Source organism: Somniosus microcephalus, chromosome 1 (genome assembly GCF_052327205.1).
Source record: "Somniosus microcephalus isolate GS21.2 chromosome 1, FLI_Smic_1.0, whole genome shotgun sequence".
In the NCBI taxonomy this organism is placed as follows: domain Eukaryota; kingdom Metazoa; phylum Chordata; class Chondrichthyes; order Squaliformes; family Somniosidae; genus Somniosus; species Somniosus microcephalus.
Window position 1 is genome coordinate 61,671,452 of NC_140987.1, and position 27,981 is coordinate 61,699,432.

At 43.8% G+C, this 27,981-nt stretch overlaps 1 protein-coding gene across 6 annotated transcripts in view; it reads left to right on the forward strand.

The window, feature by feature from the left end:
- Positions 1 to 27,981, forward strand: part of ap3b1a (adaptor related protein complex 3 subunit beta 1a) — a 323,977-nt gene that overhangs the window by 85,331 nt on the left and 210,665 nt on the right. For all 6 annotated transcript variants that reach the window (XR_015077649.1, XM_085982440.1, XM_085982449.1 and 3 more), the window contains exon 7: positions 20,875 to 21,057. Coding sequence is in view for 5 of the 6 variants with exons in the window: in XM_085982440.1 (XP_085838566.1) it covers positions 20,875 to 21,057 (183 nt within the window). In the remaining variant the exon portion in view is untranslated. The remainder of the gene's footprint in view (positions 1 to 20,874; positions 21,058 to 27,981) is intronic.

Genomic DNA, 27,981 nt, shown 5'->3' on the forward strand with positions numbered 1-27,981 from the left:
AGTTGTCGGAGCAGGTTACCTCCCCCTCCCAATTTCTTGTCTTGATTGATGATACATCATACAGGGAAAATATATGTTTTTGGTGATTTGTAAATGGTGAGTAAAATGTCTTGTTTTAAGCTGCTGTGCCCAATCTCTTCAAATTGATGTTTCAGTTGAGCTTTGACACGAGCAAGGCATGCTCATCATTTTCTTCAGCTGAGTTTTTTTCTATTGTAGTTTATTTACATGCCCCTTATTAACGTTAAAATTTTCAAGTAGATCAGGTGCACAATACAGGAAACTTTGTGCTATCTGGTACCGACGGGACCGAGCTGTTGCCATCCCATCAAAACTGCCGGACAAACCAGCGCTAATGCTGAAATGCTCCGTATCTGGCAACAAACCCTGTTGCTTAGCAACAGCTTCTAAACAGTTGGCCGTACCTTGCAAGCTTCTCTGTAGCTTAGCAACAGCTTCAGCGAGACCTTGCAGAGCCTGACTGGTGGGGAAAAAAAAGCAACGAGAAGAAAAAACCTAATGAGACGGCTCCTGATTTTTGCCGGTGGCTCGAGCATTCCGGACAGTTAACCTCTGGATAAACCAAAGTTTCCTGTATTGTGATCTTAAAGCTTTAAAAAAATAAAAAAAAAAGTGGTTCAGTGACTAGTTTGTTGCAGAGAACATTTTACATGGTTATACCAAGCCAAACCTCCCCCAAGGTTCCCCCCATCCTATCCAAGCCCACGCCTTTCTCTCGTTTCACTTCTACCTCCCCTCATGCCTGCTCTGAGATCATCTTGTCCATGCGACCCACCTCCTGATTTTGACCCTATTCCCACTGAACTGCTGACCACCCAACTTCTCTTCCTGCCCTCGTGCTAGCTGATACTGTAACTGGTTCTCTCTCCTCGGGTACTGTCCGCCTCCCATTCAAAACCGCAGTTATCTTTCCCCCCTCAAAAAAACCCCCACTCTCAACCCGTCCTTGAAAACTACCGCACCATCTTTACCCTCCCATTACTTTCCAAAGTTCTTGAACATGTTGTCGCCTCCCAAATCTGCCCCACATTCCCACAACTCCATGTTTGAATCACTAATCAGGTATCGTCCCTGCCCTATCACTGAAACAGTGCTAATCAAAGGCACAAATGATATCCTGTGTCTGTGTCTCCTTCTCGGTCTCTTTTACAGCCTTTGATGTGGTCAACTGCATCATCCTACTCCAATGCCTCTCCTTGGTCATCCAGTTCAGTGGGACTGCCTATGCTTGGTTCCACTATTACCTATCCAATCGTAGCCAGAGCATCTCCAGTAATGGCTTCTCTTCCTGCCCCTGCAGTGTTACCTCCAGAGTCTCCCAACGATCTTTCCTTGACCTCCTCCTCTTCCTCATCTACATGTTGCTCCTTGGCAATATCATCTGAATGCATGGGGTCAGGTCCCATCTCGGTCCTTCTGCTACCCAAATCTTCTTCCCTGCCTTTGTCACCTCCAGACAAGACTATTCCTGGCTGACATCCCATTCACAACTCTCGATAAACTGCAGCTCATCTAAAACTCTGCTGCCCGAATCCAACCCGTACCAAGTCCCAGTCACCCGTCCTCCTTAGGCAGTCCCTTGGAACCGAGGATAGAAACATAGAAACATAGAAGATAGGAGCAGGAGCAGGCCATTCGGCCCCTCGAGCCTGCTCCGCCATTCAATGAGATCATGGCTGATCATCCAAATTCAGTAGCCCGTTCCTGCCTTCTCCCCATATCCCTTGATCCCTTTAGCCTTAAGAAATATATCTAACTCCTTCTTGAATATATTTAATGAATTGGCCTCCACTGCCTTCTGTGGTAGAGAATTCCACAGGTTCACCACTCTAGGTGAAGAAATTCCTCCTCCTCTCAGTCCTAAATGGCTTACCCCTTATCCTTAGACTATGACCCCTAGTTCTGGACTCCCCCGCCATCAGAAACATCCTTCCTGCATCTAGTCTGTCCAGGCCTGACAGAATTTTATAGGTTTCGATGAGATCCCCTCTCAATCTTCTAAACTCGTGAGTACAAGCCCAATCGACCCAATCTCTCCTCGTACGTCGTTCCTGCCATCCCAGGTATTAGCCTGGTGAATCCTCGCTGCACTCCTTCCATGGCAAGAACGTCCTTCCTCAGATAAGGCGACCAAAACTGCACACAATACTCAAGATGTGGTCTCACCAAGGCCCTGTACAACTGCAGCAAGACATCCTTGTTCCTGTACTCGAACCCTCTTGCTACAAAGGCCAACTTACCATTTGCCTTCTTAACCGCCTGCTGCACGTGCATGCTTACCTTCAGCGACTGGTGCACAAGAACACCCAGGTCTCTTTGCACTTCCCCTTCTCCCAATCTATTGCCATTCAAATAATCTGCCTTCCTGTTTTTGCCACCAAAGTGGATAACCTCACATTTATCCACATTATAGTGCATTTGCCATGTTTCTGCCCAATCACCCAACCTGTCCAAATTGTACTGGAGTTTCACAACATCCTCCTCACAGTATACCCTCCCACCCAGCTTTGTGTCATCTGCAAATTTGGAGATACTACATCCAATTCCCTCATCCAGATCATTAATATATATTGTGAACAGCTGGGGTCCTAGGACCGTTCCTTGCGGTACCCCACTAGTCACTGCCTGCCACTCGGAAAACGACCCGTTTATTCCAACTCTTTTTTTTCTTTCTATCTGCCAACCAGTTCTCTATCCAAGTCAATACCTTGCCCCCAATCCCATGTGCCTTAATTTTACAAGCTAATCTCTTACGCGGGACTTTATTGAAAGCTTTCTGAAAGTCCAAATACACCACATCCACTGGTTCTCCCTTATCAATTTTACCAGTTACATCCTCAAAAAATTCCAGTAGATTAGTCAAGCACGATTTACCTTTTGTAAATCCATGTTGACTTTGTCCGATCCTGTCACTGCTTTCCAAGTGCTCTGCTATTACATCTTTTATAATGGACTCTAGCATTTTCCCCACTACCGATGTCAGGCTTACCGGTCTATAATTCCCTGCTTTTTCTCTACCACCTTTTTTGAATAGTGGGGTAACATTAGCTACCCTCCAATCCATGGGTACTGTTCCAGAGTCTATCGAGTTCTGGAAGATGACCAGCAATGCATCTACTATCTCCAGGGCCACTTCCTTAAGTACCCTAGGATGTAGATCATCAGGCCCTGGGGATTTATCGGCCTTCAATCCCGTCAACTTCCCCAACACCATTTCCCTACAAATACTGATTTCTTTCAGTTCCTCCCCCTCATTAGTCCCTATGTTCCCTGACATCTCTGGGAGGTTTTTTTGGTAGAGGACCTGTCTTACGGATGTTTAGTGCAAGGCCCAAGCTCTTGTACGCTTCGGTGAAGGTGTTGACGATGGTTTGGAGTTCGACCCCCGAGTGAGCGCAGACGCAAGCGTCATCTGCATACTGTAATTCGACGACAGAGGATGGGACAACCTTGGATCTGGGCTGGAGGCGATGGAGGTTAAACAGTTTCCCATTCTGTAAATTAGCTCCACTCCAGTGGGGAGCTTACTGAGGGTGTGATGGAGCATTGCAGCAATGAAGATCGAGAAGAGTGTTGGTGCGATGACACAGCCTTGCTTGACCCCGGTTCGTACGTGAATTGAGTCTGTGGTGGAACCATTAGTCAGGATCACGGCTTGTATGTCATTGTGAAGCAGGCGAAGGATGGTGACAAACTTTTGAGGGCAGCCGAATTTGAGGAGGACACTCCATAATCCCTCACGGTTGACGGTGTCAAAGGCCTTTGTGAGATCAAAGAAGGCCGTGTACAGTGGTTGGTGCTGTTCCCTGCATTTCTCTTGTAATTAACGTGTGGTGAAGATCATGTCCATTGTGCCCCTTAGTGGGCGGAATCCGCATTGCGACTCTGGGAGGAGCTCTTCGGCCACTGGGAGAAGGCGATTGAGGAGGATTCTTGCGATGACTTTCCCTGTGGCAGACAGCAGGGAAACTCCTCTGTAATTACTGCAATCGGACTTGTCACCTTTCTTGAAGATGGTCACAATTGCGGCGTCTGAGATCCCCTGGTCTGCTCGCCTCCTTCCAGATAAGAGAAATGAGTTCATGCCACCCTTGACACGGCTGACCTTCATTGACTTCCAGTCCCCCCAGTGCATCCCAATTTAAAATTCTTATCCTAGTGTTCAAATCATTTCATAGCCTTGCTCCTCCCTGTGCCCTTACTACTCCTCATCTGCTAAGCATCTCCGGCCCTACCATTCTCCAAGAACTTTGCGCTCCTCCAACTCTGGCCTAGTGCATTCCCTTGCCCATCCATTGGCGGCTGTGCTTTTAGCCGTCTAGGCCTTAAACTTGAATTCCCTCCCTAAACCTTTCTGCCTCTCCACATCCTCTTCCTTTAAGACCCTCCTTAAAACTCACCTCTTTGACCCAAGCTTTTAGTCACTCCATCCAATATTGCCTTCTTTGGCTATGTGTAGATTTTTTCCCGATTTTTATGTTTCTGTAAAGTGGCTTGGGATATTTTTCTAAATTAAAGGTGCTATGTAAATGCAAGTTATTTCTTCATTGATGGGGAAACTGATCAATGTGTATTACATTGAGAGAATTGTGAATATCTGAAGTGTGAGCTGCCCTCCTGTTTCCACACACTCTTCACCCTTCCCCAAAAAGGTTCCCCTGCAAATCAGACAGTTCACAAGCACTTCACCAGTTTGGGATGGATTCAAATCCAGGTTCTAGAATGTGCTAACTATTCATACACCAGAAACTTTTTTTTTATCCGGGACCGGCGTGGTGCTGGTTTATCAAAAAGTCCGGATAACAGAGTTATAGTTAAAAGGTACGAGAGCTTCGTACACAGCAACAAAAACAAAGCTTCCCTGTTGCTTAGCAACAGCTTCAAGAACCATCAAGCGTCCCTGTTGCTTAGCAACAAGTGCAGAAAACCCCGATTACACAGCCAAGAATCAAGAAAAGGCCACAAATATGAAGAAATAACTTAACTGAACCTACTCCTGAATTTTGCTGGTTAATCGAGAGTTTCCTGCATTTGGTCGATATCGTACATCATGTCCCAAGTCTCCAGCTGGAGTTCACTGACAAAACAGTCTCTATTTCTGAACTAGGGGTGTGGTAGAACTTTGTTGAGATTGGTGTGGTGAAGTGTGAAGTTTATAAGGAAATTGCCATTTGCTTATAAATAGTGTATATCTGTTTAACTGAACAGTGAGCTTCATTTTGCAGATTTAAAGAAACTTGTTTATAGCCATAAAGCTTTCAAGCTGGATTAGTTGTTGGAAGTGGTCAGTTTGAGTAATAACTTTTATGAAAACAATGCCATCAATTACAAATTAGGCTAGTAAACTGGTACAGCACAGAAAATATTACTTTCTTAAAATTACTTTTGTAAAAATAAGTTTAGTATTGGAAAAAAGATGTTAGTTTTGGTGTTAATTTGTTTTTGAATTTGTCCTTGTACTGCAGTCTTCAAATATTGTGGCCAATTTTGTGTTGGAGTTGAGAGGGAAAATGCTACCTTGCCCTGCTCACTATTGCACTCGTATCTGGCAGTTTTGCCCCAGTTTGGCTGGTGCAGAAGGAGCTGTCTAAGAAAACATGACTGTTTTAAAAACTGTAGAAATCATTGTGCGAGTATGAAACTGCATGCGCGCCTGAATATTTCAAGTGATTATGTTTTTATATTAAACATCAGCCAGTTTCTGTGTAGTGGCCATGGTGGAGAAGAGAGAGTACACTGTACAGGGGTATGAACAGCTAAGATATTTGAGCCTGCAGCATGTTTTCAAGTAGTGTGATCCGAGTAAAATCCGCTGCCACTTTGTGGCCAAGCTCCAAATTGGCTTGTGTCTCAGCTGAAAAGTTGCGTTCAAATTGCAGTTCATGCGCTGATTTTGAGTCATTAATTTTCCCGGGAAGATGTCTACTCAGCACAGGTAACTTGCAGTCCAGTTTCTGTTCTGGAATATGAGCAAGGATTTGATTTAGTTTTGCAACTATATTAGAGCATTTAAATTTAAAAGCAAGTTATTTACCAATCTGGAGCAGGAACTCTTATCAGAGTTTCCTGATCTGTAGTTCAGTAACCACACAAGGCAGTGAATGCCCCGGCTGATCCATCAAGTGAGGAATCACATTCTAAAATGGAGTTAAAACATTATGGCCTAGAAATTCAGTGGCCTGCGCCACCAGTTTGCGCCCAAAGAGGGCTTTTGCGCCTCTGGCCACAACCACCGCGATATTTAGCAGGGCGCTAATGGCGGCGTTAGCCTGTAGCGCTGCGCCGCCACCGATGACGTCATCGGTGTGCACAGCGCCCCGCTGGCGATATTTGGTCGCGCCGGCCTCCTCCGCGCCGGCCGCAAACAGCGACCGGTACACGGGCCTACCTGTGGCGGTAGTGGGGCGAGTTAAGGTGGAGGTGCGGCCGGCTGCTTTATCGGTGGCCGCCTGCCCGCACCTCCGTCCCCGGCCTCCTACACCACCACCCCCCCCCCCCGCGGCATTGCCGGCTGTTTCCCGAGAGCCCGGCACTTCTCCTTGGTGCCGGGCTCATTTGCCGGCACTCGCGAGCGGGGATCGCGCTGTTGCAGGCACCTCCCCCTTAACAGTGGGAGGAAGGCCTGCAGTACCGCAGCCTGCCGTGCCACAGCGGGTGGCGCTGCGGCACTTTGCGCGCCGATATTCAGTTTCAGCGCCCCAAGCGGGGCGCCGAAACCCTTGTTTAGCGGCCGGCTTCCACTTGGGGCGCTGAAACTGAATATCCCGCTGGCGCAAGTGGCTCCGCGCGCAGCGGTAATTCCGCCTGGGCGCCCCAAAGTGAATTTTTAGCCCTTAGAGCTCAGTTTAGAATTGGAGTCCATATGGTTTGTAGAAAATCAAATCATTACTTTGTCTTGTCCTAATGTATTTTACATAATTGGCAATAGCATGTCTGTAGGGATGTAACTAAAAATGCAGTAAGGAATCTTGTACCGTATTTTTGTAGACTATGAAAACCAAGCACTGATTGTATTGACTTCCTAAATCCTCTTGCCTTCTGGTTTGACAAGGAAATCTGTTTGGGAAGAATTTAAAGTAGAATTTTGAGAGGGAGAGCGCGCTGCAGTAAATAAATGCAGCTCCACGTTTAATCACAACAGGCAATACATAAAATCCCCACATGCTCAAAACAACGTTTGGAATAATGACTAAAACTGTATTCAGGGATGTTTTCTCCTGATAATGTCCAGTATTGTGTATATAACATTAAAGCTAATGACCTTTTAAGTACAGAGTCAAAATTGGAAACATTTAAAATTATTAATGTTATTAGTCCTGTTAAAGCTACTGAAATGTCAGCTAAGTGTGTGTATCTACTCAAGGCATTATTCAGATTTGTCAGCTCCATGTATAGCGCATAGCTGGAAGCTGAAGTGTTTAATAGATGTAATTAACTGTACAAACTTGGTACAAGTATGATTTGCTGTGGTTATATAAGATTACTGGATCTGAATGCTGAATAACAATATTTAGGGATACTTAATCAAAATATGTAGCAGAAATATCAAAAGTACTGAGGGCATGAGGCTCGTTGTGTGGAGCATAAACACCGGCATAGACCATTTGAGCTGAATGACCTGTTTCTATGCTGTAAATTCTGCGTAAAGTAACATGGTGTGCCACAGGGTGTTGGGACTTGGGTTTGTGCTTTATATCTCTAAACTAAGATAAGCAGTATAAGCGAAGTGTGTTAAATAATTTCTCGTTGTCCTGATTGGCTTATACTGACTGGTTTATAACTGATTGCTCACCAAGTGCCTCCAAAACTGAAAGTGCCACTGCATGTGCAGGCACATGTGTGCTGTCACACCATGCATTTGTACCATAGTGTAATCTGACTTTCAGAAAGCCAAGTATCCAAGAGTGGAGAGTCTATATTGGCTGCACACAAGTTGTACCAATGTCCTGGTGTGCAGTCTACTGCCACAAGAGTTTGGATTCTTTAGTTAGGTGGGTATAGAAAGCTTCCAAACACACCTGTGACATCCAGTGGATTCTGGAAAAGCACATGGGATAAAGCAAAGGCTATGGGCCCCGACAACATCCTGCTATTGTGCTGAAGACTTGTGTTCCAGAACTAGCCGCGCCTCTAGCCAAGCTGTTCCAGTACACTGGCATCTATCTGACAATGTGGAAAACTGCCCAGGTATGTCCACAAAGTAGGACAAATCCAACCCGACCATTTACCACCCCATCAGTCTAGTTTCAATCATCAGCAAAGTGATGGAAGGTGTCATCGACAGTACTATCAAGTGGCACTTTCACCAATAACCTGCTCACTGATGCCCAGTTTGGGTTCTGCCAAGACCACTTGGCTCCTGACCTCATTACAGCCTTGGTCCAAACTGCCCCATCAGTCTACTCTCAATCATTAGCAAAGTGATAGAAGATGTCGACAACAGTGCTGGCAAGCAACACTTAGACTCTCAAAACCTGCTCACCGATGCTCAGTTTGGGTTCCGCCAGGACAACTCGGCTCCAGACCTCATTACAGTCATGGTCCAAACATGGACAAAGGAGCTGAATTCCAGAGGTGAGGTGAGAGTGACTGCCCTTGACATCAAGGCAGCATTTGACCAAGTGTGGCATCAAGGAGCCCTAGTAAAACTGAAGTCAATGGAAATCGGTGGGGGGGGGCGGTGGTGGTAGAACTCTCCACTAGCTGGAGTCATACCTAGCACAAAGGAAGATGGTTGTAGTTGAAGGTCAATCATCACAGCCCCAGGACATCGCTGCAGGAGTTCCTCAGGGCAGTGTCCTAGGTCCAACCATCTTCAGCTGCTTCATCAATGACCTTCCCTCCAATATAAGTTCAGAAATGGGAATGTTCGCTGATTGCACAGTGTTCAGCGTCATTCACAACTCCTCAGATAATGAAGCAGTCCATGCTCGCTTGCAACAAGACCTGGATGACGTTCAGGCTTGGGCTGATAAGTGGCAGGTAACATTCGCGCCACAGAAGTGCCAGGCAACGACTATCTCCAACAAAGAGTCTAACCATCTCCCCTTGACATTCAACGACATTACCATCGCCGAATCCCCCACCATCAACATTCTGGGGGTCACCATTGAACAGAAACTTAACTGGACCAGCCACATAAATACTGTGGCAACAAGAGCAGGTCAGAGGCTAGGTATTCTGCAGAAAGTGTCTCACCTCTTTCCACCATCTACAAGGCACAAGTAAGGATTGTGATGGAACACTCTCCACTTGCCTGGATGAATGCAGCTCCAACAACACTCAAGAAGCTCAAAACCATCCAGGAAAAAGCAGCCTGCTTGATTGGCACCCCTTAAACATTCACTCCCTCCACCACTGGCGTACCGTGGCAGCAGTGTGTACCATCTACAAGATTCATAGAAACATAGAAACATAGAGATAGGAACAGGAGTAGGCCATTCGGCCCTTCGAGCCTGCTCCGCCATTCAATGAGATCATGGCTGATCTTCATCTGAGATCTTAGCTGATCTTACCAGTTCAGTACCCCGTCCCCGCCTTTTCTCCGTAACCCTTAATCCCCTTAGCCTTCAGAAATATATCCAATTCTCTCTTGAAAATATTTATTGAATTAGCCTTCACAGCCCTCTGTGGCAGGGAATTCCACAGGCTCACCACTCTTTGAGTGAAGAAATTCTTCCTCATCTCTGTTTTAAATGATTTGCCCGCTATTTTTAGACTGTGGCCCCTGGTTCTGTGCTCCCCTGCCATTGGAAACATTCTCTCTGAATTCAGCCTGTCCAGGCCTGCCATAATTTTATATGTTTCGATGAGATCCCCTCTCAATCTTCTAAACTCCAGTGAGTACAAGCCCAAACTATTCAATCTCTCCTCGTAGGTCATTCCCGCCATTCCAGGTATCAGCCTGGTGAATCGCCGCTGCACTCTTTCCATGGCAAGAACATCCTTCCGCAGATGGGGCGACCAAAACTGTACACAATACTCCAGATGCGGTCTCACCAGCACCTTGTACAGCTGTAGTAAGGTATCCCTATTCCTATACTCGAACCCCCTTGATATGAAGGCCAACATACCATTTGCCTTCTTAATCGCCTGTTGCACCTGCATGCTCTCCTTCAGTGACTGGTGCACAAGAACACCCAGGTCCCTCTGCACTTCCCCATCTCCCAATCTATTGCCATTTAGATAATAATCTACCCTCCTGTTTTTACCCCCAAAGTGGATAACCTCGCATTTATCCACATTATAGTGCATCTGCCACGTATCCGCCCATTCCCCCAACCTGTCCAAATCGCACTGTAGCCTCCTGACATCCTCATCCGAGCCCACCCCTCCTCCTAGTTTAGTGTCGTCAGCGAATTTGGAAATATTGCATCCAATTCCCTGATCCAGATCATTTATATATATTGTGAACAGCTGGGGTCCCAGGACAGATCCTTGCGGCACCCCGCTGGTCACTGCCTGCCACTCCGAAAACGAGCCGTTTATTCCAACTCTCTGTTTTCTATCCGCCAGCCAGTTCTCTATCCACGTTAATACTTTGCCCCCAATCCCATGAGCCTTAATTTTGCATGATAATCTTTTGTGTGGAACCTTATCGAAGGCTTTCTGGAAGTCAAGGTACACCACATCCACTGGCTCTCCCCCATCTATTTTACCAGTTACTTCCTCAAAAAATTCCAGCAGATTAGTCAAACACGATTTACCCTTTGTAAATCCATGTTGACTCTGTCCGATCCTTTCCCCATTTGTCAAGTGCTCCGCTATTTTATCCTTAATAATGGACTCTAGCATTTTGCCCACAACCGATGTAAGGCTTACTGGTCTATAATTCCCTGCTTTCTCTCTACCCCCCTTTTTAAATATTGGGGTAACATTAGCTACCCTCCAATCCACGGGTACTGTTCCCGAGTCAATGGAGTTCCGGAAGATGATCCTTAGAGCATCTGCTATCTCCAGGGCCACCTCCTTAAGTACCCTAGGATGTAGTTTATCAGGCCCCGGGGATTTGTCGGCCTTCAGTCCCCTCAACTTACCCAACACCATATCCCTAGAGATACTAATTTCTGTCAGCTCCTCCCTCTCATTAGTCCCTATGTTTGCCGATATTCCTGGGAGGTTATTTGTGTCCTCCTTTGTGAATACAGAACCAAAGTATGAGTTTAATTGGTCTGCCATTTCCTTATTCTCCATTATATATTCTCCCGAATCGGACTGCAAGGGACCGACTTGGGATTTTACCAGTCTTTTCCTCCTGATATACCGATAAAAGCTTTTGCAGTCTGTCTTTATGTTTGCTGCAAGTTTACTTTCGTATTCTATTTTCCCCTTCCTGATTAATCCCTTTGTCCTCTTTTGCTGTATCCTGTACTGCCCCCAATCTTCCGGTCTGCTGCTTTTTTTTGCCAGTTGATATGCCCTTTTTTTTGATTTTATGCTGTCCCTAATTTCCCTCGTTATCCACGGTTGAGCCACCTTTTTAGGTTTATTTTTATGCCAAACCGGTATAAACATGTTCTGGAATTCTTCCATTCTATCTTTGAATGCTTGCCATTGTCTATCCACTGTCAATCCCCCCAGAAACACCACCCAATCAATCTTACCCAATTCCCGTCTCATACCCTCGTAATTCCCTTTATTTAAGTTCTGGACCTTAGTCTCTGATTCAATTTCCTCACTCTCCATCTCGACTGAGAGCTCGATCATATTATGATCACTCTGACCCAAGGGGCCTCGTACAAGAAGATTGTTGATAAGTCCCTTCTCATTGCACAATACCCAGTCTAAAATGGCCTGATCTCGAGTCGGCTCCTCGACATATTGGTCCAGATAACCGTCCCGAAAACATTCCAGGAATTCCTCCTCCTCAGAATTTTTACTAATTTGGGTAGTCCAATCAATATGTAAATTAAAGTCACCCATGATGACAGCTGTGCTCTTATCGCACGCTTCTCTAATTTCCCTTTTTATGCCTTCCCTCACCTCCATATTACTATTTGGAGGCCTATATATCACACCCACTAACGTTTTCCTCCCCTTGCTATTTCTCATTTCTACCCATACAGATTCCGTTTCATCCGAGTTAATATCCTTCCTTTCCATTGCATTAATCCCCTCCTTTACCAGCAATGCTACCCCACCTCCCCTACCTTTTTGCCGATCCTTCCTAAATATTGTATATCCCTGGATGTTAAGTTCCCAGCCTTGCCCACCCTGCAGCCACGTTTCTGTAATCCCAATCAAATCATACTTGTTTACCTCTATTTCCACAACTAATTCATCCACCTTGTTCCTAATGCTTCTAGCATTAAGATACAAAGCCTTCAGGCTTGCTTTTTTCACACTCTCATTATGAATTAGTTTGGCCCTTTGTGTTTCTCTCCTTTGCTTATTGCTTTTCACCTTTCTACCATCTATTTCTGACTTCATATGACTTCCCTCTTTTCCACTACCTAGGTTCCCATCCCCCTGCCAAATTAGTTTAAATCCTCCCGAACCGCCCTAGAAAATATTACCCCGAGGACATCGGCTCCCTCACAGTTCAGGTGTAGACCGTCCCCTTGGTACAGGTCACTCCTCCCCAAGAACTGGTTCCAATGCCTCAAGAATTTAAATCCCTCTCCCTTGCACCACTGCTCAAGCCACGTATTTAGCTTATCTATCTTACTCTCTCTAAACTTATTAGCTCGTGGCACTGGTAGCAATCCAGAGATTACTACCTTTGAGGTCCTACTTTTCAATTTAGCTCCTAACTCCCTAAATTCAGCTTGTAGGACCTCCTCCCTCTTTTTACCTACTTTTTACCTACTGCAGCAACTCGCTAAGGCTTCTTCAGCAACACCTCCCAAACCTGCGACCTCTTCCACCTAGGACAAGGGCAGCAGGCACATGGGAACACCACCACCTCCAAGTCACACATCATCCTGACTTCGAAATATATCGCCGATACTTCAAAATCCTGGAACTCCCTCCCTAATAGCACTGTGGGAGTACCTTCACCACACTGACTGCGGTTCAAGAAGGCAGCTCACCAACACCTCCGCGAGGGCAATTAGGGATGGGCAATAAATGCTGGCCTTGCCAGTGACGCCCACATCCCATAAATTAATAAAAATTGCTTCCAGCTATTTAACTGGATCGGAAACGGTATATATTCATGATCTAGACAAGGGAACTAGATGTTATATCTCCAAGTTTGCAGACGACACAAAGCTGGGCGTGTGTGCTGTGAGGAGGATGCCGAGAAACTCCAGGATGATTTGGACAGGTTGGGTGATTGGGCAGAAGCATAGCAGATGCAATATAATGTGGATAATAGCGAGGTTATCCACTTTGGTGGCAAAAACAGGAAGGCAGATTATTATCTGAATGGCAATAGATTGGGAGAAGGGGACGTGCAACGAGACCTGGGTGTCCTTGTGCACCAGTCGCTGAAGGTAAGCATGCAGGTGCAGCAGGCGGTTAAGAAGGCAAATGGTATGTTGGCCTTCGTAGCGAGAGGGTTTGAGTACAGGAACAAGGATGTCTTGCTGCAGTTGTACAGGGCCTTGGTGAGACCACACCTTGAGTATTGTGTGCAGTTTTGGTCGCCTTATCTGAGGAAGGATGTTCTTGCCATGGAAGGAGTTCAGTGAAGATTCACCAGGCTGATACCTGGGATGGCAGGAATGACGTATGAGGAGAGATTGGGTTGATTGGGCTTGTACTCGCTGGAGTTTAGAAGAATGAGAGGGGATTTCATTGAAACTTATCAAATTCTGACAGGACTGGACAGACTAGATGCAGGAAGGATGTTCCCGATGGTCGGGGAGTCCAGAACCAGGGGTCACAGTCTAAGGATAAGGGGTAAGCCATTTAGGACAGAGATGAGGAGGAATTTCTTCACCCAGAGAGTGGTGAACCTGTGGAATTCTCTACCACAGAAGGCAGTAGAGGCCAATTCATTAAATATATTCAAGAAGGAGTTGGATATATTTCTTAAGGCTAAAGGGATCAAGGGGTATGGGGCGAAAGCAGGGACAGGGTACTGAATTTGGATGATCAGCCATGATCGCATTGAATGGCGGAGCAGGCTCGAGGGGCTGAATGGCCTACTCCTGCTTCTATGTTTCTATGTTTTAAATGGGCGACCCCTTATTCTGAAACTATGCCCCCGAGTTCTAGATTCCCCCCACGAGGGGAAACATCCTCTCTGCATCTACCCTGTCTAGCCCCATCAGAATCTTGATGGTTTCAATAAGATCACCTCTCATTCTTCTAAGCTCCAATGAGTATAGGCTCAACCTTTCCTCATAAGACAACCCCTTCAACTCAAGAATCAACCTAGTGAGCCTTTTCTGAACTGCCTCCAATGCAAGTATATCCTTCCTTAAGTAAGACCACCAAAACTGTACGCAGTACTCCAGGTGTGGTCTTGCCAACGCCCTGTACGGTTGTAGCAAGACTTCCCTACTTTTATACTGCATCTCCCTTGCAGTAAAGGCCAATATTCCATTTGCCTTCCTAATTACTTGCTGTACCTGCATGTTAACCTGTTGTGCTTCATATACAAGGACACCCAGATCCCTCTGTACTGCAGCATTCTGTAGTCTTTCTCCATTTCAGTAATATTTTGCTTTTTTATTCTTTCTAACAAAGTAGATAACCTCACATTTTCCCACATTATACTCCATCTGCCAAATTTTTGCCCAATCACTTAACCTATCCCTTTGCAGATTCTTTGTGTCCTCCTCACAACTTGCTTTCCCACCTATCTTTGTATCGTCAGCAAATTTGGCTTCAGCACACTCGGTCCTTTCATCCAAGTTATTAATATAGATTGTAAATATTTGAGGCCCCAGCGCTGATCCCTGTGGCACCCCACTAGTTACAGTTTGCCAACCTGAAAATGACCCATTTATTCTGACTCTCTGTTTTCTGTTAGTTAGCCAATCCTCTATGCAATCTAATATATTACCTCCGACACAGTGAGCTCTTATCTTGTACTGTAACCTTTTATGCGGCACTTTATCGAATGCCTTCTGGAAATCCAAATACGCTACATCTGCTGGTTCCCCTTTATCCACCCTGCCCGTTACATGCTCAAAGAACTCTAGTAAATTTGTCAAACACTATTTCCCTTTCATACAAATACAATCAAGCAGAGTCAGCATGGTTTTATGATTTTCTAAATGTCCTGCTATTACTTCCTTAATAAAGGATTCCAGCATTTTCCCAATGACAGATGTTAGGCTAACTGGCCTATAGTTTCCTGCTTTCTGTCTCCCTCCTTTCTTGAATAGGGGAGTTACATTTGCAGTTTTCCAATCCGCTGGGACCGCTCCAGAATCCACTATCTCTGCAGCCACTTTTTTTAAGACCCTAGGATGCAGGCCATCAGGTCCACAGGACTTGTCAGCCTTCAGTCCCATTAGTTTGCCTAGTACTTTTTCTCTAGTGATAGTGATTGTTTTAAGTTCCTCCCTCCCTATAGCCCCTTGATTATCAATTATTATTGGGATGCTTTTGGTGTCTTCTACTGTGAAGAACAATACAAAATATTTGTTCAAAGTCTCTGCCATTTCCCTGTGTCCCATTATTAATTCCTCAGTCTCATCCTGTAAGGGACCAACATTTACTTTAGCTACTCTTCATTTTTTTTTTTACCTGTAGAAGCTCTTACTGTCTTTTTTATATTTTTGCTAGTTTACACTCTCAATCTATCTTGTCCCTTTTTTTTGTCATCCTTTGCTGGTTTCTAAAAATTTCCCAATCCTCTGGCCTACCACTAATCTTTGCAACATTGTATGCCTTTTCCTTCAATTTGATACCATCCTTAACTTCCTTAGTTAGCCACGGATGGTTCTTCTTTCTCACTGGCATAAACTTTTGCTGAGAGTTATGAAATATCTCATTAAATATCTGCCACTGCTTATCTACTGTCTTACCCTTTAATCTATTTTCCCAGTCCATTTTAGCCAACTCTGTCTTCATACCTTTGTAATTGCCTTTATTTAAGTTTAGGAAACTAGTTTCAGACACAAGTTTTTCACCCTCAAACTGAATTTCAAATTCAATCATGCTATGATCACTCTTGTCAGCTGTGGCTCAGTTGATAGCACACTTGCCTCTGAATCAAAGCTTTGGGTTCAAGTCCCACTCCAGGGACTTGAACACATAAAGCTAGGCTGGCACTCCAGTGGAGTGCTGTGCTGTCGGAGGTGCCGTCTTTCGGATGAGATGTTAAACCAAGGCCCTGTCTGCTCTCAAGTGGATGTAAAAGATCCCATGGCACTATTTCGAAGAAGAGCAGGGGTGTTATCCCTGGTGTGCTGAACAAATTTATCCCTCAACCAACATAAACAGATTATCTGGTCATTATCACATTGCTGTTTGTGGGAGCTTGCTGTGTGCAAATTGGCTGCCGCATTTCCCACATTACAACAGTGATTCCACTTCAAAAAGTACTTCATTGGCTGTAATGCGCTTTGAGACGTCTGGTGGTTGTGAAAGGCGCTATATAAATGCAAGTTTTTCTTTTCCTCCCTAGGGGATCCTTTACAAAGAGATCATTACTTAATCCTGTCTCATTACACATTACCAGATCTAAAATAGCCTTCTCCTTGGTTGGTTCCGCAACGTATTGTTCTAAGAAACCATCCCGAATACATTCTATGAATTTGTCCTCAAGGCTACCCTTGCCAATTTGATTTGTCCAATCTATATGAAGATTAAAATTACGTTAATGGACTAGTAATCCAGAGCCTGGACTAATAATGAGAACATGAGTCCAAATCCCACCATGGCAGTTTGAGAATTTGAATTCTGTTTTAAACAGTTACCAATTTATGGGAAAGTTGCTATCCTTGCCCAGTCTAGCCTCTGACTCCAGTCCGACACCAATGTGGTTAACTCTTACTGCATTCTGAAGTGGCATAGTAAGCTGCTCCGTTGTATCAAACTCACGGCATACAAAGATGGGCAATAAATGCTGGTTTTGCCGATACAAAGACCAGCTTTGGCTAGTCAGTAATAAAATAATGAAGGTAGCTTTACATGCCACGGACCTTGAGCTGTTTACAAACTATTTAAGGCTTTGAGGACCTAAATCAGCATTGCAATCTTTCCTGGTGATTTATGCACACAAGCAGCAGAAATAAAATAATTGGAAGTGTACTTGTAAAACCTGGCAGTTAGTTTTTAAGTCTGTATTTAAGTGACCTCTTTTTTTTAAAGTGATCCAATTAGTTGTCGCTTTAATTGGCCACTTTCAGCGGGATGCCCTGTAGCAGTTGAAGTTATTTAAAGTCGGATCTTGTTCACCTAAAATTAGAAAAGTTTTCAAAGTTGAACGGTTTCAGAAGGCAATCAGAAGATTTTCAAAAGTGTAAAAATGTGAAGTAAGGAGGTTCAGGAAAGGTTAAAGTTGTGCTGGATCCAATTGGAAGTAGCAAATTCTTCCTATGGCCCCTTGTTCTAGACCCATCAACTACTGTAAGCATCTGCTTCTATTTAACCTGTCCCATCCTTTCGTAGTTAAAAAAAATTCTAACATCACCCTGTAATCTGCACTGTTTTAACGCCAAAAAGCACCAATTTGTCAAGTCTTTCTTGGTTTCTGTATTTTCTGATACCAGGCAGCATTCTAGTGACTGTTGTACCTTCTCTCAAACCTCAATATCCTTTCCATATCGTGGGGCCCAATACTGCACGCAGTACTCTAGCTGCCTTTTGTTAAGGGTTTATATAGGCTCATAGTTATCTCTTGACTTATATATTATATACCTCTGATGATGAAACCTAGAATTGCATTACTTTTTTTACAGCCTTCTCAACCCGAGGTGCTGCATACAATGTTCTCCGAATCCATACTCCGAAATCCCTCTGCTCTTCCACAGCACTGAGCCTACTTCCATTCAGAGTATTATTCCTGCTATTTCTTTTTACCAAAACACATCTCCTCACACTTACTGACATTGAAACTTAATCTTCCTTTGCAGCTTCTAAAGAATTAACTATAGCTCCTATTTTGTTATTTGCAAGGTTGATAAAATTTGCTGCGTCTCATTGGGCTACTTTTGCGTGTTGAACTAGCCATTAGACAGTGCACTTTGTGGTGCTGAATTGCTCTGTTTCTGATTAAGGGTGTAGAAGCTGGATATCTCCTGTCAATTGATCATGAAGAAACATTGGTATCTGTGTATGTCCGCTGAGTCTGCCTTCCCTGTACAAGGGGTAATGGAGTAGACTTGGTATAATATGAGTACTGACCGGGGTAGTTGAGGGCAACAGAGAAGTAAAATTAGAAAAATTGTAAATGGAAAAGGTGTAAATGTAAACAAATGCTAATTAAAGCAAGAAGAAATTCAAAACCAGATATATCTGACTGGGCCTAGAGCAGAGGGTATCTCATTGCCTACTAACTCCTCAGTGTGCAGGAAGAACTATAATGTTGCAAACATATGTATTTTTATTTGTATCCTTCACTGAGGAGTCGGCGGGGGGGGGGGGGGGGCTCGGAGAGCCACAACCGACGGACCGGTCAGCCTTGGGACTGGAGCGGAGCGGGCGCAGCAACGGACGATGGCGGCCGTGACGGTCCGGTGCTGAGATCGCTCGCCCTGTTTCGGGCGGCCAGCTCTCGCCGCTCGCTCCTGCAACCGGAGCGAGGTGCTCGGCGAGTCGGGCAGAGGCAGCGCAGCGCGGTCAGCAGCAGCAGCCAAGCCGACCCGCTGGAGCACATCGGCCAGCAGCAGCTCCTCGGCGGGAAGGAATTCCGACTGGGAGGAGGGGAGCCGAGCATGGCGGCCAGAGGCCGACCCGTGAAGAGAGAGAAGTAGGCCCCGGGCCGTGGAGCTGGCGACGGTGAAGAGGAGGCCGCATTGGAGCATTCACATCCCGACGATGTGTTCAGCGAGTCGGGCAGAGGAGCGCAACGCAACGAGCAGCAGCAGCAGACTCACGACACGCTGCAGCACGTCGGCCGGCAGCTCCATTTCAGGTAACTCGCAGCCTGGATGGGAGCCGGGCATGGTGGCCAGAGCGGGAGAAGCAGGCCACCACGCGTGGAGCCGGCAGCAGTGAGGAGGAGGCCGCGGTGAAGAGGAGGACGGAGCGGCTGAGGGACATCGTGCTCCCACTGCCGCGGGAAGCCATTGTATTGACTCTGAACGCGGCGCTGTATGTATAGCTGACGCGTCCCTACGGGGAACAAGCATTCCATTGTAATTGTTACATATGGCAAATAAATCTAATCTGAATGTTTCTTTATCAAGTTCTGTCCTTGTGAACTAAGGCTTGGGACAGCTCATCAACACTGTTTCTGCTCTTCCAGCTGCTGCTGCTGTTCCTATTGCTGTTATAGAAATGAGAGGTTATATGAAATACAATTTCACATCATTGGGAATTACTGAAATTTATCGCCGATGTTACCTTGCAGTACTTATGCTAGAGTAGATTTTTAAAATCGAGTCACACGCATCTTTTAAACTATTATAAAATGATTGGTTAAGTGGGGATAGTTTGAATCCTTGTATTCTTTAATGGAAAAAAGCAAAGAAAAACAAATCTAAACTTTCCACTACAGCTTGCAGATTTGAACTGTCTTAAGCTTCACATATCATGGACAAGGTGATTACTTCAACACAAACAGAAAGCTGGCCAACCACTATGACCACCCCAATCCACTCTGATGTGCACCCACCTCTACGGGCTGTTCAAACGTGAATTTAGCCATTGTTGCCTAGAAATAAAGCACAGAAATTTTAGCATGGATGCAGGCCATTCAGCATACTGTACCTATGGAGGTGTTCACTCCACTCCCCATTTCTTTCGTCTTTCACTGTACATTATAACATCTTACCCGTTTCCTTGTTTAATCTGCTCAACTGCTGCAGTTGATTTGGCTTGAATGAGTTGAGGTATTGCATGCCATATTCTAATAACCCTTTGTGTGTGGAGAAAAAAGATCATTCTAACTTTAAAAAAAAATATTTTTAGTATCGATCCTAAATTTATGACCTTTGCTACTAATTGACTGAATAGTGAGAATGTGTTTACTGGCTCAAACCTTACAAATTTTGAATATTTCTATTAGACTTCCCTCTTAACTATCTCTGTTTAATTGAATTCAGTCCTAGTTTTTCTATTTTCTCATCTATAATCCTCTCCTCCTCTCTATAATCATCCTCGTGAATCTACATTACGTTTTTTCTGTAGCTGCAGAACCTGTTCTATAATGGGGTACGCAAACTGAACTAACTAATGTCTTGTACAGATTCATCATCACGTCCCTGCTTTTCATCCATTATTCTTGTGTTCTCTTTCGCTCTCATTTTCTCTTGTGTGCGCGCATTCTCTGCTCTGGCCCGCCCGTGCAAATTAATTTTTACACCAGTACTTGTAAATGTGTAAGCAATTCACATATTTTATTGGTATAGAATACTTTTATAACCTTGTTAGACCTTCAATTATTGTTGAATATCTTCCACAAGTATTTATATACTCCATAAGATTCCATATAGCATTGAATTTCAAAATCTGCATGTCTTCCTTAATAAATACTTCATTTTATGAGCTCCTTTGGTGTTGGAATTAAAGCTTTTTTTAGTAAGGCCTGTTTTTGAAGTTGGTAATTGTTTTAAAGAAGACTTTTCTTGCAACTAATGAAGTTAATTATGTAAAGTAATTTATATACTTCTGTTTGGCATTGTGTAATAACTTGTGCTGTTCATGGAATTAGACAAAGACTCTGGAGAAAAGCTCTGAAAACATTTTCACACTGATGGTAATGATGTTGCTCCAGAGAATAATGAACTTCCACAAGTTGATTTGAATTTGTCTTTACTCATGTTGTTTTGTGTTGTCTGTTTGCAGCTAGTAGCTGGAAGTGTTGTAATGTCATTTGAGGAGGTCTGCCCAGAGCGAATTGACCTGATTCACAAGAATTATCGCAAGCTGTGTAACCTGTTGGTGGATGTGGAGGAGTGGGGACAGGTCGTCATAATCAACATGCTCACTCGCTATGCACGAACACAGTTTCTAAGTCCATGGAAGGAGGTGGGTAATGTGCTGAGGAAAGAATTCTGTCTTTTTCATTGCCTCACATGCTTTTGTGTTTGCAAAAGTAATTAATTGTCTTTGCTTTGAGATGCTTCTGAGAGACATAAGGCAAGCCTCTGCCTATATCAGTATATTTAAATAAAAAGACTTGAAATTATCTGTTGAATGTTTATGAATATCAATACAAGGATTAGATTGAACTCTAGTCACCTGATGATAGCTATTGGTTTCTAATAATTTATAGCTAACTTAAAATAACTTATTTTGCCTTTTTTTTAAAAAAAAACCTGTTCTATGTACATGACAATTGTATTCCACTATATGGTTCTCCCAGTAGTCCATTCTTGGAAAAATAGACTATTTCCAAAATATTTTAACAATTTTCAGAGGAAACTGAAATATCCAACTTCAGTGTCAATTATGTGTTAAGCAATAAATGTATCTTTTGATTAAATGCTGGCATAGCAGTCTAAAGTGGTTCATCCAGAGTAATATTACTGAAGAAAATTCCTAATAAATACTACTTGCATGTTCTACTTTCCACCCCCACCTCCACTTGCCATTCCCTCCAGTCATCTCGCACCTTTTGTTTTAAGCTTTTTCTATCCAGTTAAATATATGTTGTATAACGACAGAGGTGTATGTTTTCAAGGCTGAAGATCCCTAGCTTATCAACATTTCCTCAGATCTCTTTTCTCTGAGACTGGATGTCGGCCTCACTGCTCTCTGTCCTGGACTATGTTGCATCAACCAGTACTCTAGGTGTGGCCTGACCAGGGCACTGTACAGCTTCAACATGACACCTGGGGAATTGTATTCAACTTATTTGACCATATAACTCCACTTTCTATTGGCTTTGTTTATTGCTTAGACATGGTGGGATAGATTCCTGTCTTCACTGCCTGGGTGTTAAGCTGGTGGAGCAATCGCTCCAATAGAACGCGTCCAATTTTTATTCCATTGTTTTTAATGGAATGAAAATCAGGCGGTTTCTGCAAGGGGAGGTTGATCCACTCCACTGGATTACTGCCCAGGCAGTGAAGATGAAAATTTACTCCAATTAGTGACCAGTCAACTGATCTCTTTAGGTCTCTAAACTTCCCCCTCAGCAATTTCTATTGCAACACCAATTTGTATTTATAATGTGCCTTTAACGTTAGAAAAACATCCTACGGCATTTAGCAGCGATGTAATGAAAACAAATGGACTCTGAAGAGCTCCTCCCAGAGTCGCAATGCGGATTCCACCCACTAAGGGGCACAATGGACATGATCTTCACCGCGCGTCAACTACAAGAGAAATGCAGGGAACAATACCAATCGCTGCACATGGCCTCCTTTGACCTCACAAAGGCCTTTGACACCGTCAACCATGAGGGATTATGGAGTGTCCTCCTCAAATTTGGCTGCCCTCAAAAGTTTGTCACCATCCTCCGCCTGCTTCACGACGACATGCAAGCTGTGATCCTGAAAAATGGATCCACCACAGACCCAATTCACGTACAGACCGGGGTCAAGCAAGGCTGTGTCATCACACCAACGCTTTTCTCGATCTTCCTGGCTGCAGTGCTCCATGTCACCCTCGGTAAGCTAATCTACAGAATAAACGGGAAACTCTTTAACCTCTGTCGCCTCCAGTCCAGACCCAAGGTCGTCCCATCCTCTGTCATCGAATTACAGTATGCAGACGACGCTTGCGTCTGTGCACGCTCTGAGGCCGAACTCCAAACCATCGTCAACACCTTCACCGACGTGTACGAGCACATGGGCCTTACACTAAACATCCGTAAGACAAAGGTCCTCTACCAACCTGCCCCTGCCACACAGTACTGCCCCCCCCCCCCCCATTATCAAAATCACAATGCAGTATAATGTGGATAAATGCGAGGTTATCCACTTTGGTGGCAAAAACAGGAAGGCAGATTATTATCTGAACGGCAGTAGATTAGGAGAAGGGAAAGTGCAACGAGACCTGGGTGTCCTTGTGCACTGGCCGCTGAAGGTAAGCATGCAGGTGCAGCAGGCGGTTAATAAGGCAAATGGTATGTTGGCCTTCATAGCGAGAGGATTCGAGTACAGGAGCATGGATGTCTTGCTGCAGTTGTACAGGGCCTTGGTGAGACCACACCTCGAGGATTGTGTGCAGTTTTGGTCGCCTTATTTGAGGAAGGATGTTCTTGCCATGGAGGGAGTCCAGCGAAGATTCACCAGACTGATAACCTGGGATGGCAGGAATGACTTATGATTGGGTCGATTAGGCTTATATTCGCTAGAGTTTAGAAGAATGAGGGGATCTCATTGAAACTTTTAAAATTCTAACAGGGCGAGACAGACTAGATGCAGGAAGGATGTTCCCGATGGCAGGGGAGTCAAGAACCAGGGGTCACAGTCTAAGGATAAGGGGTAAGCCATTTAGGACAGAGATGAGGAGGAATTTCTTCACCCAGAGAGTGGTGAACCTGTGGAATTCTCTACCACACAAGGCAGTAGAGGCCAATTGATTAAATATATTCAAGAAGGAGTTAGATATATTTCTTAAGGCTAAAGGGATCAAGGGATATGGGAAGAAAGCAGGGACAAGGTACTTAATTTGGATGATCAGCCATGATCTCATTAAATGGCGGAACAGGCTCGAGGGGCCGAATGGCCTACTCCTGCTCTTTTCTATCCATGCCGGGGCCTTGGACAATGTGGACCACTTTCCATACCTAGGAGAGCCTACTGTCAACAGCAGACGTCGACGACTAAGTCCAACACCGCCTTCAGTGTGCCAATGCAGCCTTCGGTCGGCTGAGGAAGAGAGTGTTTGAAGACCAGGACCGCAAACCCGGCACCAGTCTACAGAACAGTAGTGATACCCATCCTCCTGTATGCTTCAGAGACATGGACCAGGTACAGCAGGCACCTCAAAGCACTGGAGAGGTACCACCAACACTGCCTCCAAGATCCTGCAAATCCATTGGCAGGATAGGCGAACCAACATCAGTGTTCTTGCTCAGGCCAGCATCGAAGCTTTGACCACGCTTGATCAGCTCCGATGGACAGGCCACATCGTCCGCATGCCCGATACGAGACTCCCAAAACAAGCGCTCTACTCGGAGCTCCGACATGGCAAGAGAGCCCCAGGTGGGCAGAGGAAACGCTTCAAGGAGACTCTCAAAGCCTCCTTGGAAAAAGTGCAACATCCCCACCAACACCTGGGAATCCCTGGCCCAAGACCACACAACACGGAGAAGAAGCATCCATGAAGGCGCCGAACACCTCGAGTCTCTTCGCTGGGAGCAAGCGGAAGGAGCGCACGTCAACCCAAGCACCCCACCTGTGATAGTGTAGGTCCCGCATTAGACTCATCAGTCACCCGAGAACTCATTTTTAGTGTGGGTGCAAGTCATCCTCTGTTTCGAGGGACTGCCTAAGAAGAGAAGGAAAACAAATGGACTCTGGGACCTAGAAGGGGTAACACAACCTTGGTCAGAGATGGGTTTTAAGAAATGTCTGGAAGAGGAGGGGGAGGGCTCAAGAAATATTTGCACTTTTTTAAAAAATATGCCGTATTTTTTCCTTGAAATATGCAGTATTCTGTATTGAAACTATTTTCCGGCCTGCTTTCCTGCTGCATTATTTCTTTCCAGCTGGGTTTTTCACTTTGCATTTATTTCCTGTCAGCCCATTCATATTTTATTTGCTTCTAACTGGTCCTATTAGACCATGCAATGCAATATTGTGGGCTGGGTACCCGCTCTGTCCAGCCAGTAGTGTTTTTTTTTCTTTTTTTTAGTCCGAATATGCAATCCCTGCACCCAATGGAGCCATATGGAAACAGTTGCTGCTGTTGATACCACAGACGGAGACTTGATGTGTGCATCCTTGCAGTTCAGAAAATCAAGCCTTTTCAAAAGAAATACAACATTTTAGTACATTTTTTTTTCCTCTCTAAAATGGGAGTTACTTGCTTTGAACAGCAAGTAACTCCCCAGACTTTACTTCTCTTTGGCTACATTCATAGCATGATAGCTTAATGTAAGCTGAAGTTTTTATTTTACATGCATAATATGTACTTCATAACCAATGTCAGCCAACTCTGCTTGGCTTTGTTAGCAATCTTGCCTCAAAGTCATGGGAAGCTTATCTCATGTCTGCAGATGATCTCGCCAAGGGGAAGTATGTAGATAATGAAGAGGCAGAGCAGGCAAGCCTAGATCCTTGAGGGACTCTAAAAGTAACGGTGCAGGGGTGGGAAGAGAAGCTATTGCTGCAGATGCTATGGCTACGATCAGCTATGTAGGAGTGGAACTAACCTTGTTACACATTCTCACCACTCTTGAGTAAAGAAATTTCTTAGATTTATTAGTAACTATCTTGTATTTATGGCCCCTAGTTTTGGATTCTCCTTCAAGTGAACACATTTTCTCCACATCTACCCTGTCCAGCCTATTCATAATTTTAAAGACCTCTATCGCGTCTCCTGTAAGTTCTCTTTTCTAAAGAAAAAAACGTCTCAAACTGTTCAATCTTTCCCAATAGCTGTAATCTCTCAGTCCTGGTACCATCCTTGCAAATTTTTTTTGCACTTTTGCAAGTATTCAGTGAAGTCCCTGAAGCAAATAATTATATGTGAAAGGCAAAAAGTTACATTAAAAATTGTGCAAACTTGAGTTACATTTTTCATATTTTGCATTTTTTTTGCATAAGCATCGCATTATAGATTTGACTTCCCAGCATCAAAATATAAACCTACCACTATATGTTCTAGATGACAATTAAAGGACCATTAACTAGACAGCAGTCATATCAATTATGGTATATTTTGTGTAATTTTTCTTAAATGACAACTTTTATGATGAATATTCTAGCCTAAGTAAAGCCGATTACACAGTGCACTACTCAGAATTCATAGTGCTGTCAAAGAGAAGACCGATTGACTTTAGATTTACATATTAATGAGGAGATTTGTTAACGGGGTGCTTGACTAAAAGAAAATAAAAGCATATTTATAGGATTTGACATTTATAAATGGAGCTGATGTAGGAAAATGGAAATTAAACCTTTTTAAGCTAATAAATTTGCAAGACTGATAAAATGAATGTTTGGGTTTTCAAATTTTGTAAATGCTATTTAAAAAAAAAAAACCATTGTTAAAGTGAAGTACTTACAGTTGAAAGGTGCATAAATCTACAATGATGAATACAGCTCAAAGTTTTTAACAATTCATCTTTTTAAAAAATATTGAGTATAAACAGGACAATGAAGGATTAAGAAACTTTGAGAAAAATATATAAGATTTTGGTAGAATGCATAATTATTTGTGCAAAAGGAATACTAGCATTGGAAGTGCTATTAGCTACCGAAAATAGCATCTAAAGCTCTATGGTAATTGTAATAAAAGACTTTTTAACTTGACATTCAGATCAGAAATGTGTTCTCCTATAGACTGGGCAAGGAGAGATGATTTTTCTGTGCACAATATGCAGTGAAATTGTAACATGTTGTGAAGGAATTTGTTAAAATTTTCTTAGGTATGATAAGACATCTTGCTTCAGGAATAAATCTTGCTTTATGATTTATTTAAGCTGTGATACTCCCAAATATTGTCCTGTATAACACTTGTTAAAATAGAAGTCACTAATGCATGCTGGAATTGAGATGATAAGCTACTTGAGCTCTGCTATCATGGCTTGTGACATGAGTAAATGCTTGATCTATTCCTGCCTTGTAATGTGTTTTAGTCCATCTGTTATCCTGTAAGTTATTCAAGAAAATACCTTTGAAGATGGATCCATTTCAGGATTGGGTGTTTACTTTCAGCACCAGCTTTTATTGTCAGGATCTTCTAATTGTCAGTTGTGTGATGCTTCTTGTTCTGGAGACAAAATTAGACTACACCAGGCACAATCTTCATATGCAGCTTTAAAAAAAAATTAAACATGTACAGATCAAATAGTGAATTTTGAATCTCGGTTTCAAAAAACTACCCTGTTTGTCAATTTTTGGGTGAGAATGGGAATTTTAAAATTCTGGGAATTGATTAGTTAAAAATTCAAAAATCTGTAGTACTGTTGGAAACAACTGCAACAGGCTTTTTTGGGGACCTAAGATTGCCTAGGAAGTAGAAATGCCAGTGATACAGATTGGGAGTTGTCCAACTGCATTAGCGGAGATGTTTTTTGCAGCATAAGGAAAGTTCTTCAATTGCCATGATTCAATGAGTAATACCATAACCTGCCATTGAATGTGCCACATAAACATGTGCATATTAAATTAACTGCATTTTGAGCAACAATCTTGGCCTACTTTCAGGGCTTCCATGTTGAATATGGGTTGGCTGAGCAGAATATGGCTGCGTGTTCCCTTTTCTGGTCAGCATGTGGTATAGTGACAGATGCAGGAGCCTCAATACTGTGTCTGTTCTGTTTCCTGACACTGACATCCTTCATTTTGATGTGCATCAAAATGAAGTGAAAGAGGCGATTAATTTTAACATAGGCTTTTTTTGTGGCGGTGTCACTATTTAAACAATAGGTGCTGATCTAGTTGGGGAACTAACTAGTTGGAGTTGCTGATGTGGGCAATGACAGAGGGCTGAGTTAATCAACAGCTGGAGCAACATGACTTTGAAGCATTCTGGTTTAATAACTCTCCCTTCAGCAGTTGATTCAGCTCCATTACACAATTTCAATAGATGTGGTTTTTAAAAAAAAAAGATGCTTTACATGCTTTGAATATTTCAACACTTTTAAAAGAAAGCACATACTTTGAGCATCAAGATTAACTGTTTTCCATTTGAGTTGCACGGCTCTTGGTCTCAATTTACCTAACAGATGATCAGAATTCAATCAACAAGCTCTTTCTCCTTTTTGTGTGAAGTTGAATGTTTAAGATTTAATTGGAGCATTGAAGCAATGATTAGAGCAAGGATTTTTAA